The following is a 19662-nucleotide window of genomic DNA, read 5'->3' on the forward strand; positions in this document are numbered from 1 at the left end:
TTTCGAAAAATGTCTTAGCAATGTAGCTTCATTTATTCAATACTTATTGTTTGTTTCCAAAAATGCGTTTATTGGGCTGGTTAGAAAATAAAATAGATGTTCGGACATCCTTTCGATATTCGTTAAATTTCTTTTTTGGAAATCTAAAATATGAACAATCATCACAGTCTAAAAAATTCTATACATGAACCTTGATTTCAAAGGTGATTTTGTTAGTGATATACTTAGAAGCTATCTAGAGAGACTAATTCAACATTTGCCTGCTTCACCGACTGTTCTTTCACAGTATCATGGTCGTTGGTTTACGCCGCTCTGGATAAAAGTCAAGTTCCAAATACTGATTAACTCAATATATGCATACTAATAAACCTGATCTTTTGAGGATAGGTATCATTGACGTAAACAGAAACAACTTTTTAGATCGTTCTCCTATTTTATTATTATGATTATTATTAATGTTTCTACTTAAAATTCTTGGTTATCATTCATATTGTGTGTTTTTATTTCAACCTTTCCATTAATGACACTCACATTAACTCCATTTATTAAGTTGATTATATATTTCTTAATTTCATAAATTTTTCTTCCTATCACTACTTAAAACAATGCTATCACTTTTAAACACAGATTCTCTATATAAACAAACTAACTGAGATACACCTTATGTAAGGTGTTAGAATTTGTGAAAGATATTTACATGAATTCTTAGTACAGCTTTGAAAAAATAGACTTGTTGAAAAACATTTTTTCTGTGAATTAATGGATTTTTCACCTGGTGAATATAACATGTTTACCTAAAAGCAAGCATACAATACAAACTATGTTCCTGGTTTTGTTGCTTTCTAATGAGTGCTATGATAATGAAGAAGCTATGTTGCAAATTGACTGACCGGTCTGGGTGACTATTTTGCTTCATTTAAAACTAAGGGAATATAGTACGTTTTTAATAACTCACACTTACTGACTGTAACTAACTTACACAGAAGGTAATAGATTTAATAGATTCAATATACAATAATCCAGTGTCTTAGGATTACTCTTCTATCAAGATCTTTCAACTACACAATCCTCAACATAGAGATAAAGAGTAAACGAGCTTTTTATGATCGATAAATCCAAACAGGCACAAAGTGTTATATAAACCGTGTTACTTTTTCAATGATATATATATCTGCTGTTTGTTTAATGTGTTTATTATGTTTTCATTTTGTTTCTTATCAATCAACTTTACTCTAGAGATATTTCTGGCGTTGAATATTTAATTGAAGATCATAAACAATTACGGGTGGAATTAGAATCACGTAATCAACGAATTGAAGATTGCTTAAATCTTGGTCGGATATTATTAGCTGAATTTGCAGCTCATGAAGAGAAATCAACGGTACGAACTATGAAACCAAGTTTAATAGCTACACGAACCGAAGTTCGCGAGAGATGTGTACAATTAGCAACTGGGCGTATTTTATTAAATGAATTATGGCGTGAACGTTGGGATCGTTTACATTTATTATTGGAAATACGTCAATTCGCGCGTGATGCGAATAGTGCAGAAATATGGTTAATGGGTAAAGAGTTACAATTAGAATCAGCACGTCGTCAATTGGGTGAAACATTGGCTGAAACATTATCTTTGCTTGGTGCTCATTACGCATTCCAGCAAACATTAGCAACAGCAGACGAGAGATTTAATGCATTGAAAAGACTAACTACAGTGAGTAATATTGTATGTATCTTCTCACTGTTGATGTTAAGCACTGAAAGTGATTAGTCTCTTTTGGTATAATGTACATTTTGTGCAGATTGCGTCAATAGTGGCATATGGTCATACGTTTTGGTAAAGTTAGGGACTCGAACTTAATATCTTTCCTTTCAAAATCCCATGTTATCCACTAATGTTGAATAATTATGAGTTGTTTTGTGATTTTAATTTTAATTTGTTCTTGATGGTTTATTTGTCCATTGAAATCTCATAGTTATAGTATTGTGATTAAATACAAATAATAGATTGAATTTGCTATTAGATATTCACATACTCAATTACTTGACTATTTACATAAGATATAGGATAAGATCCTGTAGGCAATTTTCTAGATCAATCAGCTCGTACATCTCATTAAATTTATAAATAACTTCAGCACTTTGATCTTGATAATTCATAAACGTGTTAGCTACTCTTGAGGAATCGGTTATCCCATGATTACTGTTTACATTTTATTTGGACGTAGTTTTTTAATATAAAGTTTGATACGTAGACATGGAACTGATAATTATGTTTAGTTGTAGACTTAGTAACCCTTTTATTGAGTTGTGCAGTTCTCATCAGATTTACTGTTCAACAACATAAAGAAATAACAAAGAAGATTAGCCGAAATATTATTTTACCAAAAAGCTCGTTCTCTTTGTCGATTCAATTGATTTTATTAAACTCTAAAATAACTCAACCACCCAAAGTGATAATTTGTCTTCAGAACTAAACCATAAATTCAAACAAGGTGGATGTTACAAAATAGAACCAGTGACCAAATGATTAAGTATGTACAGTAGGATAAAACTCAAACATACAGAAGATCTACCAGGAATATTTACCACATATATGCATACATCTAAATATAATTTTATATTTATGTAGTGTAAACACATATCCACATGTGTACTAAAAACTGCGATACGACATTTCGCAAACATTTCATGCATTTCAACCACTTCACAAGTTTATTCAGTAGCTATTTAGATATTTACATCATTGGATTCCCAATCAATGCAATATCTAGCTTTAGCCAAACCAGGGAAAGAGCCCTTGTTTTTAGAGTTTTCTTCTTTATTTATTATGTTATAAAAAGCAATAAATGAAATAGTTCCAAGTAGTGTGCTGTAATAACTACCTCCAAATATTCATTGTGCGCGTTACCCTTCAATTTAGAATAATTGTAGAGTGAGTACAAACTAGAAAGTGAAATAATCTTTATTTATTTTCTCTTACACTTTCAGCTTGAACTAAGATCAATGCAATGGGATCCACAAGAAGTCATTATGAGAGAGAATGAACAAAGAAACAAAGTCCGTAACGCTGTCAAAGAATTTCTTCCCGCTTATGTCGGACAAACTGAGACTTTGAGAAAATCAACTTCCGTCTTACCATCACATACAGTTGGTGTTTCTTCAGCAAAAGTTCCATTGGTATCTACTGCTTACATTCAACAACCCCCTGTTAAACCTCTTAGGAAACCAATTGAAGTAACTGAAACACCAGTTGTACATCCAAAACCTCGAACAAAACTCCCGTCAGCATCTGATAGTATGGTGGCAGCAGTTAAGACAACATCACCTCCCAAAACTGTGGAGTCGTACAAGAGTCCTGAAAAGAAAGTTGAACGTCATGAAACTATAATGTCTCCGAAACCAGTCAGACGATCACATTCTAGACAGACACCAGAGTCATCAGTAGTGATAACCAAGGAAGAGAGTTTATCTAGCAGCGATAAATCAGAACCCATTAGTCAGAAATCTGAAGGTTTATCGGAGAAAATTCCAATTCAAACTGAAAAACCTTCTTCAAATAATCGTCATGTAGAAGAAGTTAGTGATGGAAATAACAACACTCGTTCACTGTAAGAATTTTATATTGTTTCCTTTCGGTATTAAAATATAATGTATACTAAAACTTAACATGTATTATATATGAGTAGCAATCTAATAAAACAATAGTTTCATAATGGAAGACGTTTTGTGTATGTATGGAGCTGGATCGCGCGAGTGATCACGAAAACTGAAGTGGTGACGTAAAACCCTCATTAAATAGATATTCAAAGATAGAACCTCTTTTTATCTAAAGCCAGTTGTCTTGCATAAAATTCGACACTTATTTATAAAATGTTTAGCACAAAACTAACTATTATTAAAGTTCGTCTAGAAAGTAACTGATTTCATTACTTGGGTTATGTAGATCATTCCTGAACCATTGAAACTAACATTTGGTTATCAGGCTTAATTCTTTTCCAGAATTGTTATCAAGATCTGATAAAAGAATATACTTTTCTATTATTTGTATATGTGAGTGTGTTCAGCTGACTGACGTAGGAACGGCTAGTACTGGAGTGTTATATATGCCGTCATACTTTATCGTTCGTGATGTAAATTAACTTCAAACTGTTCAACTTCCATTTACTTTCTGTCTCGAAACATGTTCACCTGGTTCGTACTCGAAATACTTTTATCAATTTTACATGCTCATTCATATCTATGAACTGAGTAAATAATATCTATCACCCGACTGTCTGTTTTATCCAATCTTGTTTAAATTAATAGAATGATGCGGTTTGATTTTTACTGAAGGTATTTAGTTTGTATTCATATAAACGTTTTGAGCTACTTGTAGCATTCAAATCTAAATTCACACTCGGTGTATTATAAATGATGTGCAGTAGAAAAACTAATTTTAATTTGTTCTTAAATACTGATTTCTGGTCATCTGTTCATTAAAACTAGGTAGCATTATCAATCTTCAGCTGTATCATTGCGTGTCACTTCTTAAATAACAATTTTAAATCAAAAAACCTATTGTTATTTGCCGATTTAGGTTTTTACATTTATGAAATAATCTGATAACTGTTAAAAGTCAGCTAGACGAAAACGTTTTGGTTTTGCATGCACTATAGTTCTTGTCCAACGGCTCACTTCCAAACATTTAAAAACATTTATGAGCAATTATTAATCAGAATACATATCTCAACCGACAACAGATCTACGATTCTGATAAGAACATCTTGTAAATATGAACTTGAATAGATAAATACAATCTAAATACTATTTTACGGTAGGTAAGTAGTGAACCGAACTCTTACTGAATAAAGAAGTTATACTGCATAGTACAACTCATTATAAACTTAACCATATTTATATAGCCTAGTGAGGAAACAAACATTGCTAGAGGCATGTTGTGTATTGGGACAATAAACATAAAATTATGTCCTAGTAAATAATTATAATCTTACGAAGTGATTCGCGGAACTGAAGAACCATATGTGATGTCGTAACAATACGATGGTATAGCCGATATTCTCTTTTGATGTAAATTCTTTGTTTGCTGATGTAATATATTTCTGAAAAATACCAACTATATCATATGTGACTATGTCGACCCCATGTAGAGTTTCAGATCCTCACTATTAAGGATCGTATAAATAAGGTAGATTGCCTATATACTCTTCCTGGGTTTTTATTCATTTTCTGATCGATGTCAGTCTATGATCAGTAAGTCAAGTTAATAAAACTTCGTTTCAATTGTTTACTATCATCTGTAAAATAAACATGGCTTTCAAATATTGTCTATTTTGTAGCTTGTTCAAATGTGTTAACCATTAGCTATATAACTTGTTGATTTTTAACAGTTTTCACTTCATTTAATTTGGTAGATTGAACGCTGTTTTTGGTTTGTGAGTAAAATAATCTTATTTAATTCAAGCAAACTTAATGTTTTTCTTCTGAACGTTTGTTTATTTGCTATTAACATAAACTGATTCATTTTTATTTATGTAGAGAAACTGTAGATCAACCACATGGACACCAGCACAAACCTATTACCCGGAGCCGTTCACTAAGAGTTAGATCTTCTCAATCTGACTTACCAACGACTGAATCACCTACTTCAACAACTAAGTTGAAATTTTTTGAAAGTGCTGAACAAGAGCCAACTAGGTTATCACAAGAACCTGAAACATCGAAAAGTGAACAACCAGTCCTACCAAAGCTAGAGGGTCCGGTTATACGAAAGCACGATTTGGATTCTGGGGGCTCTTTACATTCAAAAAGTCAAGGTCGGAGCTGGTTACCTCTTTATCTGGTTCTCGATTCAGGTCAACTATTCGTTTACAAAGATCAACAAAGTCGTCGGGAAAAACCAAACGTATACTATCATGACACATCACCATTAAGCTTACTGTCATCAAGAGCTGCCCCTGCTATAGATTACACAAAACGACCATGTGTATTTCGATTACGTCTTGGAGACGGTAGTGAATATCTATTTCAAACTGCAAACGATAATGTTCTTAACCGTTGGGTTACAGCCATCAATGAATCAGCTAAGTGCTTAGCTTCTGAATTCAGCAAACATCAAACTGGACATACTTTAACCCTTCCTGTGGGAACTCATTCTAGAAGTTTTCAAAGTAATGGTCATCGTCGTTCTATCAGGAACTTTTTCTCTTTACGACGTAAATCATAATATGAGTATTTTTTTGCTATATTCCAAATAATATAACATATCATTAGATACTTCAAGTAACTATTCTTTTCTTCATCAAACAATGCATAATCATGAATTTGTTTTTTATTTATATTTTTTTCGGGAAATTTTCGTAATTTTTTTTTGAAAAGAAAGGAATTTTATCCTCAATAATGTACTAAACACTTGACTGATTACTTGGACTAAATGTGACAATAATCCATAAGCAGCAATACGATTTCAGTGTTGTTGTTTGTTTAATGATAGTAAAGTTAATTCATCTTTCGTTTTTTTTCGTTCTTTTCATGCATAATAATACTAATAATAGTATTTTATGAGATTTTGTTTTGTAAACTTTAGGACAATCTAACATCAGTTACAAGATTTCTTCTCAGTTTTTAATTGATGAACAATGGAAAATACTGAAATAATCGACTATATACCACAAAATAAATGATCTTTCGAAGAATTTCACTACAGTTCATCAGTCTTGTATAAACATATCTAATGTTTCCTCTTTCGAAAATTGGTTTGATTCTATCTATGCTTTCAATTTGTTTATGATATTATAATAATATTCATCGTAATGTGCATTTGATGCTTTAATGTTTATTATTTTATTCATTAGTATAATAATTTATAAATGAATTTTAGTTCGTAGATTAGTAAAACTAAGTTTATTTCGCTGATTCTTTTTTTCTGTATATGATTTGTTTATATATATTCAGTGAATTTTGTTTTACTGGTTAAAATGAATAAAAACACGTGAAGAACAACTTTCTTTATCATTTCATTGTGTTAATATTGTTATACCTTTGTTATAAACGGTAGGATGCTTGTTATAACGCTAGGGTTTCTTGTTATAACATTCCTTTCACTTTTACACGTATGTGGGACGTTAATTTACCTTAGACGAATATCTACACTAGATTCCCACTCAGTATCTATTCTACAGGACACGAGATTAGCCTGACTATAACGTCAATATATTTCCACACCGAAATCCGACACAATCCAACAACAAGAACAGTCCATCAATAACAGTCAGGATAAGGGGATATATAATAGATATAATACCTGTCACACTATCTACATGTCTGACTCAGCAAAACAACCGATCATTATCATTCTCCCCATACGTCAACCTTTTGATATAGTCGTTGATAAATTCAATATCTTACATTTCTGTTCTTATAAATGATCATTCTAATTATAAATGGTGTTACGTAGATGCAATGATAATTATGAATTTATCATGGGAACAAATTACGGATTAAATTCAGTGAACGCAAAAGAACACATAAATTGTTCCAAAGAAAAATCAGGAATATAACAAAAATTAGTAATTTCTTTGAGTTGGTAATGAAATAACATCGTTTACGACCAGTAACATTTTATTATATCAAGTTCCCGTCAATGTAGTTTTTGGTTTAATGATAATGTATAGAAATAAAGAAAGAACTTAATTCTAGCCTTGGTTAATTCAACAAACAGATACACAATTTCATTCATAGGAATGACGAAAATTACAACTACAGAACTACACAAACAGTCGTCAGCCTTACTAAACTTAATGGTATTAAATAATAAGTTCAATACAAATGTTCTCTCTAAATGCTACTGTGTAGAACTGAAAACTAGAATTTTCCAGACGTAACAGACTACTGTCTGGAGACGATAACTAATTTTTTCACAGTCAAAACCTATAAATTCAAGTAATTTTTATCAGTTCTATAGAGTTATCCAATCCTCTAACTACAATACTTGAAATAAATCTTAAGTTGCCTCGATATTGTTAGATGATTCCGACCAGTATTGTGAATATGATTTTCAATTACTTTACGCGATTAGGTTGATTTTTAGTAGTTAGTGACTACTACGTCGCTACCAATTTCGCTTACTGCTGCATTTTCCATCACTTCGACATGCTTTTGGATCAAATATCAGTTTAACACGACAAAATATTTGATTTCAACTGCATCAATGTCAGACAGTTTGAGACACAGTGACAAGACAGTGTTTGCTAACTTAGAAATTTCCATTATGAATGAATTGGAGCGAATATTACATTTCAACCATAAAGTGAAAATTGAATAAATGTAATCAAGGTATACTCAAAGAAAGTATTAAGGGTTCGGAAATATAATCTAATAATCAAACAAATATATGAAGTTAGATTATTAGGAATTACAATTCGTATTAACTAATCTTTGGTAATATGCATCAAATCCTCAGGATACCTTTATAGTTCATGAATTTAGTTGGTTGATTAATTCATTACCAGTATCATATATCGTATATGTATTGTTTATTATGGGAAAGATTTGCTGAACTTTTATTTCCAAAAGACGCCTGAATGAACCATTATATAATTCTTTTTCACATACCTTCCATTTACTTCCTCATTGTATTTCATCTTTCAAAATATGATCTTAGTAGACTGTTTTATACATGTATTAATCTTAATCATTTAGGCTACACTAAAAATGAAAGTATGTAGCAAATGGCCTACAACCAATTTCGATTGTGGTTAATTTTGGTTAGGCCCTTTTATTAACTTAACAGACAATGTTGTTAGAATAGTAACAATTCGCATATTTCTTTGTAGTGTTATGGTTACTAGAGCACATGACAGACTCTAGCTAAAATGTTGATCTCTTAAATATCGTTCAATGATTCTCCTCCTCCCCATATATGTATGCACTCAAATCCTATCATTAGCTTTTGTTTTGCCTTGCTTCTCCCTTATACAATTTGACTACAAATCTGCCTATGTAATTGCTCGCATATACTTGCCTCTCTGCGCAAAATTGGTTTGATGTGCTTATGACTTTGTGGTTCGTTCTATCCGCTAATAAACTGAAGTAGCCGCTTCTCTTTGCCTTCTGACTTCAAAAACCGTTAAGATTTATATTATAACGGTTATTGAGGTGAACGATTGGTGAAGCAAAGCCACTGCAAGTATGAGAAAAAAGCATAAAAATATCTTACGCTTCATAAGTAATACTGATTACTGATAGTTAAGATTTGTTCACCATTTGTTAATCTTCATCTAGGTTACCTGAGATAAATTAATCACGGTTTTTAAATAACTAAGTATAAATTGGTCTACTTGAAAACAGTATATGATTTTGTAAACGTAGTTACACTATTTTTCGTCATCAAGTTAGCTATTTAATTAATTTGAATCAACATGAACCCCAACAAATATCCGAAATCGTTTTTAAATATTAAGAAAAACATTTGTAGTCTGAATCATTGCTTCATTCTGCGTGTACTCGTTTTAACAATATGTATGTCTAATTATTGGTCAATGTAAGTAATTTTGCAATGGAAAAATTCTAACAAATCAAGAATAACAACGAACGTATTAAACAAAACTGATTATTAACTTTTTAAATGAAGAAACAATAATTTCTCTGCATGATTTTGAAATTCCACACAAATTGAAAAGGCCGTAGAAATTATGAAGTAATAAAGATTATTTTCAATCAAAACGAAAGAACTTGAAGAAAGTATAGACAAGGGAAATTTCTTCGCGAAATATACTCCGCTCTTATTTTCAGTGGAACGTTTGAAAATCCCCGTCAGTATTTTATTTACTACTTCTAAAGTATTCGGTTTTTATAGTTTACGTGATTATTGGTATCAACTTTGTGATCATTTTTAGAATCAACATTATTTCCATCTACACGACTATTATCGCTCGTAACTAAATTCATTGTCCTATGTGAAGTGATCCATTCATTGTCATTTTCTTCGGTATTGGGTTTTTCCACTGGTAAGTAATAAAATACAATAAATACCGAACTAAGTTTCTTTCACCAGTTAAGGAATGAATGCCGTTTTTATTTAACAGCTAAGTGTATTTTCATATGTACCTAAACAGAGAACAATACTTCCTAATATTGACATGTATCTTATCAATCATATGAAAAGTGATGATTCAGTTTGTTATATATTGTGTATTAAACTTTTCAATTATAAATTCTTTGGAGAGGTTTGTTCCTACATAGTACTATGTGATTTTTTATCACGTATTGTCACTGGCTCAGCGTTTGCAGCAATTACGATAACCTGTTTGTTTAAGAAATATTGCGAGCATACCAGAAATTTGTTTAATTCTAGTCTAGTATTTATGGATGTTCAAGTGTTAGATTTACTTACTCTTCATAATAGGTTTCTTTTACACACATGATCATGAAGAGTAGACTAAGTCTAGAATACTTTAGATAACTTCTGCAGTGGATTTTATTGATTGTTTTGATGCGAAGATAAACCTGAGCGTTCATGCTTTCATATAAAATTAGCATAACTTCAAAGACGAAATTGTTCTAACAACCATCAGCATGAAAATAGTAAACATTTCAAAGTTCGCAACAACTTAATAACAACTACTGTTCCAAAGAAATTATAATTATTTGCCACCATGACTATCAAAACACTTTGTTATTGACTATTTACACGTACTATTTTAATTGACTGACAGTGTAAATCGAACTAAGATACCACTATATACAGGAATTTGAAACTATACTTGTGCGTGTTGATGACTTTTCACATACAGACCTTTCTCTTATTTATAATAAAAACAGCATGTTACGCCTCCTATCCAACATATATATACTCAGTATATAACTGGATGAAAACACAATTTTTTGAAGTTTCATGCACTTATCTATTCATGAAACTTGAGTGTATCTCATGATGTACTCTATATTTGGAATTATATATGTTGTTCTGACTTTTTGAATAGGAAGTTGGAATTTTTCTTTGAAATGTAACACTTCCAAAACATTAAACAATATTATAATAAACCTGGATGGAAATATTGGATAAATTTATTTTGAATCAAAATGAATAAGTATGATGAACTTACCAAAGGAAACAACTTTTGGTCTCATTTGAGATGTAATTAAATTCTTCTGTACTTGTTTAGTAGGTGATTTTACATTGTAGCACTGTATTATGAGCGATGTGCCACATGAAAACTCATTAATTAAACACTTTTCGGTTGTCTTGAATTTTTGATTTTTCAGTGTTGTTGGATTATTCATTATGGATGCTGGACCACCTAGAGATTTTGAAGACAGTTCTCGTATTTTTAGCCAAGGGTTTAGCACTTTACCTCTAGATATACTAAATATACCAGACGAACTCCTAGACGTAACCTCTGAAATGAACGGTTGTTAACATTAGCAAGTGAAACCATTAAAAAGGCTTTATATTATTTATGTGGTTAAATTATATCTAACGAACAACACGTTCATTAAATTTGAGCTGTCAAATTAAAATATTTTGACTAAAGCCTATAATTGATAAGATATGGAAACGTTGAGTAAATAGTAGCTTTTAAATTGTAATCTTTATCTTGATAAGCCGGTTAATCAGTCAGATTGTAAATAAAACCTGGTAAATATGCGAATCAGTTCAAATTGGCACAAGACATTAACACATTAAAATGAAATTATCACTACAAATTCCAGGGGATTATAATAACGAACCCGATAAAAATATATATTGTAGTAGTAGTGATAGAAAGGATTACACTTATAAAACGATTGCAGAACCAAATTAATTCACTGAGTTTAAAAGATGTAGGATAATTTTTAATCTCATGATCTGTGGGAAGATAAATAGTGAATTGTAAGCCATGTAACTTGATATCTCCAACAATTGGTTACGATAATCTCACCGATCGTTACCAGGCAAACTATAATTATTACCATGATAATGCCGACTATTAATGACCTCATGAACTGACACCACGTTTTCGTTTGTCCAACTTTAGCTTCCTTCTAACACTAACTTGTACCAATAAGCATCGACCATCGAGGTAGGCAGTGGCTTAGCATATGTAGTACACATCTCAACTACCCCTGCCAATGAAGGTTTACTAATCTATCAATCTATTTGACAACTTGAACTAGTACCCTTCAAATAACCCTAGCTTTTCTTAAACAGTAGTCCTAACATGCACATCAACGACAGACTATCTTAATTCTGATTTGAAGAATGGTTATGGGTTTTTTAATAAAACTTCGTGAAATTCGTTTCAAACTTATTTGGAAACATATGAAAATTGATAAACTGCATTACAACTGATCAACACTTTTTGTAAGAGTAACAATTTACTCATAAAAATCGTAAAAAAAGGAAAGTATTATTGGGAATACTTAGTTCAAAACAACATCCAACGAAAAAACTAAAGGTACAAAAGCTAAGCAACCTAATACAGCATGCAATAAACTGTTATTGTTTACAACGTTAAGCTTTCACGAGAACAATTCTAGAGTCACAATTGATCGCAACTTGATCGATAGCATTCTATCAGCACTAAGAAGGACTTGACACGCATGACATTGATCACCACCCAGTGATCAATCAATTGTGATTACATCTCAGTCCTACAGGAGGTCGGTTGCGGCCTGAATAGCTTAGTGGTAACGTCTCTGGCTGTGAAGCTGAGTGACACGGCATCGAATCTGTCAGGGAGCACCAGTTCCCTCAAGATTACAGGTACACCTTGCTGACGAGTGCCAAGTAGCCCGAAACGCGGGTCCAGGGTTTCCTGTTAACCACCTCTAACCGCCATCTTATCACAATTCTAAAATGTATAGCTACTCTTTGTTATTTATTCTCATAAGTAACTATGACTTGTAAGATATTATTAAATAATAGTTCTTAAGTTTTGTAAATAGAGAATTACTTACCATTAATCCACTCCGTACATTCGACTTGACTAAGTCCTCTAAGACGTTGCATAATACTGGCTCTTGTATTTTTATATGGTCGGAATAGAATAATGTATATCTAAAATAATGCATCATAATTAGAAAAAAATAAGACAACGTTCTATTTATTATGGAAAACGCTAACTGAGACCAACATTGAATGTCTTTCAACCACATTTTTATGAATCCAAACGACGCTAATAAATACTTTTAAATGTATTGTATAAAATTATATTTATCAGATGACAAACTTATTTACCGATGGAATTTTCATCTTAAGAACAGACAAATCATTGTTATATTGAAGTTGATTATTCTGATATTTCATATAATGAAGCAAGGCAAGCGTATCTCAAAGATACAAGAACTTAAGCTTTATTGTTTATCAATGAAAAGATTGCTAACCAAATACACATTAGTTAACAGAAAGAGCTTAACCTTGTTAAGTAGCGAAACATAATTATACATTAGGTCGCTGAAGAAAATTTCGTTTTAATGAAAGTATATGTAAGTAAAATACACAATATATTTTATAATAATTCATTAGTTGTCTAAGGGAAAAATCAACTTAAGCTAAATCTGGATGAATCCTTAGAAAACTAATATGCGTTTAAGAAGTTAAGCCACGATTTAAAAAACTGCACCAAAGTAGAAAGCAGTCACAAATTACTCAAAAGGATATTGAACAAATGCATTGTGAATATCTTTTATTCTTAATTATGAAATGACTATGGTAGACTAAACCAAATCTTCGCAAGGATCAATAGTTTACAAAACACCGTTAACCATTAAAAGTAAAATGCATTTTAAACCTATCATTTGTGCAATCGTATAGCTCCCAGTTATATATAATATTAGCAAAATCTCTGGCCAAAAATTCAGTTCAGTTAGCTCGAAACCATATTCACATCATTCAGTTTAAAGTTCTATACTACGTCAGACATTACTATTTGTCTTTCATGAACTGAAAATCAACCTCGTTTGAAAACGATTAGAACTTCAATTACTTATGAGTAGTTTAAACTATAAATGGTGACATACAAGTTTACTTGTTCTAATGAACATCATATTTCAAAATAAATAAGGATAGCTGATAAATGGAAACAATAAAAGATATAAATACAAAAGAATGAAAAAAAAAAGCAAATTCATTACCTTTGGTAAGATCAAAACACTGAATTCATTAGTTGCCGTAGAAATTAATAAAAAACTTAATGGTACTAATTCTAACATTGTTTTACTAGCATAATACATAAGTATAGGTGTTGTAATAAAACAAATACAATTAATATAATTCACAAATGCTAATGCTCTAGCTTCATTAAATCCACTTGGTACTTTACGAATTTTATAAGCATATATAGTTGATAAACACATTAATAAGAATGGTATAAATATAGTAATAATTTGTTTTATATCAAAATATGGAAAACATAATATTAAATTATTTGGTAATCCATGTAATATTAATCGTTTTTGATGATTATTGATTTTGATTAAATAATCATCTTCATATATTGTAATCGATTTTTTATTGATTTTTAATTGTGGATTTAATTCATAATCGGAAAGTATTAATTGTGGTATAGTTGGTGTAATACTACATATAATAATTAATATAATAAATTGTATTAAACATGATATACCAATAATAAGTAGTTGTGATTTTTGACCAGAAATTTTTTGAGGTTTCATTAAATGTAATTCATTTATCTAATTATTGATTTTTTTTAAAAAAAGGAAAAAGAGAAAATAAAAAAAAAACAGTCCATTGTGAATCAATAATTTATATAATCGAAAATTAAATGGAGATTTTTTTAATTTTTTAATAATAGTTTTGTAAATATAATAAAGAATGAACTAACTAATGGTATATTCTTTTACACCTGCTTCAGTTTGGGCACCTGGGCAGTATTACAGCCCTTACACAAATCAAATGGGATTTATGCGGCGCATATATATCTGGTGCCCTCTTGTACCAATATTTATGTGTTTAAATAATAAATAATAATAATGACATATATTTAATAGACCAACACTAAATCTATACGTCAATCTTTAATTTTATCTTTATTCAGTCGTATTTAACCATTTGTAGTCCATGAACTCCTATTTGATCAATTTAGGATTATGAATACGGAATCCTCATGTGTATTCTTCTACAGTTCATTTTCAAATCTACGAACAACATGAACTTAATTGTTTTATTTGGCATAACTTCTAGTTCTAAGAGATGTATTGACAAGGTGACTAATTTATTGACAGTATCCTGCAACAAGGGGAAAATGTTCTATACAATGTAAACAGGGTATGGTTGTTTCTTCATTAGGTAAAATGTAATTGACATACTTATTCCAGTAATCAATAAGTGTAGATAATTTAGTCCAATATCACTTTTCTCTGATAAACTATTTGTCTTGATGAGATTATTCAAATCTGTTAAACATTTATGACTTTTTATGCAGACTTCAAACTTTTAAGTAAAAAAATTGTTAGCGAAGCTATGTAATTTGTAGACGACAGTTGAGCGATATTAAATGATCATTGAAAAAAACTCCAACTACTTACTAAAGTAAAAATTGGGTTATAAATTAGTTTGACGAATTAAGATAAGACGTAAAAGTTAGGAGCTACGGTAAGGAATAAAAATAAGAGTTTTCATCACAAACTGTCATCAGTTATAATGTCAGAGTACTATTAACCTTAACGAGTAAATGAAATTGTCTGCCAAAATCTAACAGTCAGTATGTAAAATGTGATTGGTTCGTCCATAAATTATAGTTCCGTCAATTCTTTTGCATTAATTATCTCCTTTGAATAATTCACTTTTGTTTGTAACATGATAATGGAAATTATTTGACAGTGGATTATGTGATTCGACTTGAAATGCATCTATCTCTTCCGTTATGTATTTCTACTAACTCAATAAAATTAATTACCGTATGTTTTATATATGGGGTTTGTAAGAATCAACGTGAACCGACTTAGTATTTCTCCTAATACATTTTTAACCGTATCCATAAGGAGCATGGTATAAATAAATTGTCGTATTGAATTTAATAAATCCATTCACAACAAGTCTTGTAATAAAGAAATGAGGTTTCAAAGTGTAATATCATGGTGTTATTTGGAATGAGGTAAATAAATCTTTGTCTGACAATTTGAACAGCAGACACTTTTACTTAGGTATAAATGTTCAAATTTCATGAATCACTGTTCAACAAGTTACAATAGATGCTAATAAAATGTATAAAATGTTGTATTAAGCATTGCGATGTTCAGTTATTTTTCATTCAAATCAACAACTTTAGAGTAATGATTAATTTTGTTATATTCACCACTACAAGCTATCGTTATTCAAATAAGTTCTGAAAATGAAAGTTTCAGTGGTTTAGCTACTAGAAAAAGTTTATTTTAAACCTATTCACACACTTAGTTGATGTGATTGAGTGGGGCGTTGTAATAATAGCAAACGTATTGAATAAAACAACACGGATCAATAAAACGAATAATAGGTTTATCAGTACTCTATATCTAAGGGAGTGCAATAATAATAAAATACAATACCTGGTCTGTTTCGTGGATAATTTTCAATTTTTTTATCTGTTTATCTACACTCCTAACCAAGCTAAAATTACAATAAAAAAATACTTGAATAATTTATGACAACTAGGCAAGCGGTAGAACAAACTAGCCAACAGGATTTATTCAATCACGTAGCAGCATACATATGAAAGAGAATATCTTATTTAATCCACCAAGATCATAAAACGTTGACACCTGAGTTAAACGCAAATTAGTATGATTCCTAGGTATATTCCAACGTTACGCCAAACATTTATTTATTCACAAATTGATTCAAGGCCAATACTTAGAGTCAAACTTATTGAACTAGAAGTTTGTGGATTTTTATCCAGAGCAAATCACAGATTAGAAGTAAAGAACTAGAGTATTTTAAGTAGTAGTATATGTTATAATTGATGAATATCGGGATTTATTCAGTGTAAGTAGTTGAGTAAGTTAGTTAACTGAATATCAGTTTACAATATACTAATTTATACAAAGAATACTTAGTTTGTTATTCCAATAAAAGAAAATATTAAGCAGGAATGATGAATAATAGACTTACTTGAAATATAGAATTGATCCGTGAACTTCTGGCCAATATAGCTGAATATGTAAGTGTAGTACAAAATCCAACAGAGAATATTGCAAAATTACAAATAAACAATGATGGAGATAATGCAAGAATTAATTCACCTGATATATATGATAATATAATGCCAAGAAATAATATAATAGACGTTTCTTTACCAGATGCTTTAATTATTGGTGTTTTCCAATATTTAATACAAATAATTGATACAATTAAACATAGAATTAAACCAGTTGATGATATTCCAAAGAAGCTTTGTGCAACTTTTTCATATATTGACATATATTTTATTGGTAATAGTTGACATTTTGTTTGATTTTTATTTGGTCTATAACCAGGACTACAAAATTGACACATAGGAGATGCCATTGGATTACTAGTGCTTTGATTTGTAATATTGTTATTTATTGTGTTGTTAGGATTTTTATTCAAATTTACTGAAGTAACAATTTGTTGAGATGAACAATTTATACAAATCCAACAACATGAACGATCCCAATCAATACGTTTTATTTGACCGACACTACATGGTTTAGAACATACAGATTCTGGAATAGTTTCTTGAATATAAGATGAAATATTTTCATTGATATAGTAAAACCCTATCGATTATAAAAAACCCATTTATTTCTCGGAAAAACAATAAAGGAACTTTTTTTTAAAAAACAGAAAACATATAAGTCCGATTATGTAATAAATAATTGAGGTCAATCAAACACTATAGATCAGATCACAGGATTCTTAATTTCGAGACCGGACTAAATATTTAAACCAGGAGTGTACATTAAACAAACAAACTCAATTGTTTATGATATTGGATTAATACTTAAAAAAATTCTAACAGTAAATCACTCAAGATACCAATCAGTTTTGGAATTGAAAATAAATAATTAAAACACATTGAGTATATATTAATTGTTTCCATCGTTTACATTCTTCACCATCACTAAAATGAAGTCAGTGTTTAGGATAGAGAATATTTCCTTTGAAAAACTATGAAACTTATTTCTTCATTTAATTGATTCGAGGTATGGATAATTTGATTTCAATATGGGTTGTACATTAAATGACACCTTTCACAATTACTGAATTAGAATTCAGAAATCTATATTTATATGAATATTACTCTATAGTCACTCTTTACTACTATGGATGAAATTACATAAAAAATCGTATTATTTATCATAAACAATACTTATTTGCAGAAATAAGGCTCCTTCTGAAGTCGAACCCTTTGATGATTTTGATTATTTCCCTGAAGAAGTCCAGACAAGTCAGCTGGACGAAACGATGGGGTCATTTAAATTTCAATGGCTGAGACTATTTGAAACATAATTTTTCACATATAATGACTTCCCTATACTCGGCGCCTAATTTTTGTCAAGCTATTCGTTTTAACCTTGACGAATACTCGTATATATTCATAATATGGTTATTCAGATAGCATTTGCTGAATCAATGAAACTGCTTTTTTTGAATATCTAAGTAATTATATTAAATAGATAAATCAAGTTGCTTTGTCAACATTATAAGAAAGGCAGAAAAGGTAGTAACTAACTAATTTGACTTCATATTTTATTTAATCTAATAAAACAGAAGTAATAATTCATATTGTAAACAATCTGTTTTACTGACGAGCTTCCAACCATTGAATATTATACAACATCCACTGTAGTGTCAACTCAGTTTAACTAGTGACTATACTACAAACTCATCACAAGTGTTAGATGAGCATTGAATATTAGATTAAACGAAATTATTTGCTATTAAATGGTCGGGTAATAAATGAAGTACGGCTTTCTAAAATTTCTTCTTTAAACAATTCATTTTATCTTATGTTGTAGTATATGTCTATTACTTACTTCTAACGCCATGTTTATTCGAACTATTGAAACAACTCGGTACCTTCAAATTAAACTGGCTCAACCACTCCTCTTATTTTGACTACTAATTTAGACTGAAGATATATTGAAAAAGGGTATTATTCATATTGCATGTTTCATTCATTGAAGCCTTCTTTACTCTTGTTATTAATTATCTCTCTATTCTTACAGGAATTTCGGTACCACTTGATCACACCTATTGTGAAACATGTTTCTTCCTACTCATTTATTAATTGAAACACTTGAAAGTCATGCAAACTTCATTTACCATAATCGTTACCTTTGATAATCAAAATTTTTTTATTCAGAAGATTCTTAACTGAAAATAACCTTGACATTTGTCTTATCTGTAAAACACATATGATGAAAGGCTAAATAACATGAAATATTTTTCCCTGACACATTCTTCTCTGAAGATCTAGACATAAATTTCTCTTACTGAAAGTGTAGTTATGTTCAAAACAGAAATGAAAATGCTGTTTGCAATTGACATCACTTACTTGGAGATCTTGTTTCATCATACTCAGCTAATACTTTCCATTTAAATGTATTTGGCACAAAAGTTAATATTGTAAAATTCGGTTGACCATTTCGTTTATCGAAGAATGAAAACGATTCATTGCCAAAACCTGTTAATCATCAAAATACGAGTAAGAAGCTCTTTTA

The 19662-nt window shown here is 30.3% G+C and overlaps 2 protein-coding genes across 2 annotated transcripts in view; one reads left to right on the top strand and one right to left on the bottom strand.

Annotated features, from left to right (window-relative positions):
- Positions 1-6408, top strand: part of Smp_128930 (putative abnormal long morphology protein 1 (Sp8)) — a gene marked incomplete at its 5' end in the record, with an annotated part of 52099 nt that extends 45691 nt beyond the window's left edge. Inside the window, 3 exons of the mRNA XM_018793646.1 lie at positions 1237-1711; positions 2989-3608; positions 5536-6408. Coding sequence (XP_018648137.1) covers positions 1237-1711; positions 2989-3608; positions 5536-6223 — 1783 coding nt within the window. The 3' untranslated portion in view covers positions 6224-6408. The remainder of the gene's footprint in view (positions 1-1236; positions 1712-2988; positions 3609-5535) is intronic.
- A 3184-nt stretch (positions 6409-9592) lies between these two features.
- Positions 9593-19662, bottom strand: part of Smp_128940 (putative metabotropic glutamate receptor) — a gene marked incomplete at its 5' end in the record, with an annotated part of 32889 nt that continues 22819 nt past the window's right edge. The window contains 6 exons of the mRNA XM_018793647.1: positions 9593-10001; positions 11103-11396; positions 12937-13036; positions 14113-14670; positions 17087-17715; positions 19497-19625. Of these exons, the coding sequence (XP_018648138.1) occupies positions 9832-10001; positions 11103-11396; positions 12937-13036; positions 14113-14670; positions 17087-17715; positions 19497-19625 (1880 nt within the window). The 3' untranslated portion in view covers positions 9593-9831. The remainder of the gene's footprint in view (positions 10002-11102; positions 11397-12936; positions 13037-14112; positions 14671-17086; positions 17716-19496; positions 19626-19662) is intronic.

Source organism: Schistosoma mansoni, chromosome 1 (assembly GCF_000237925.1).
Source record: "Schistosoma mansoni strain Puerto Rico chromosome 1, complete genome".
NCBI lineage: Eukaryota > Metazoa > Platyhelminthes > Trematoda > Strigeidida > Schistosomatidae > Schistosoma > Schistosoma mansoni.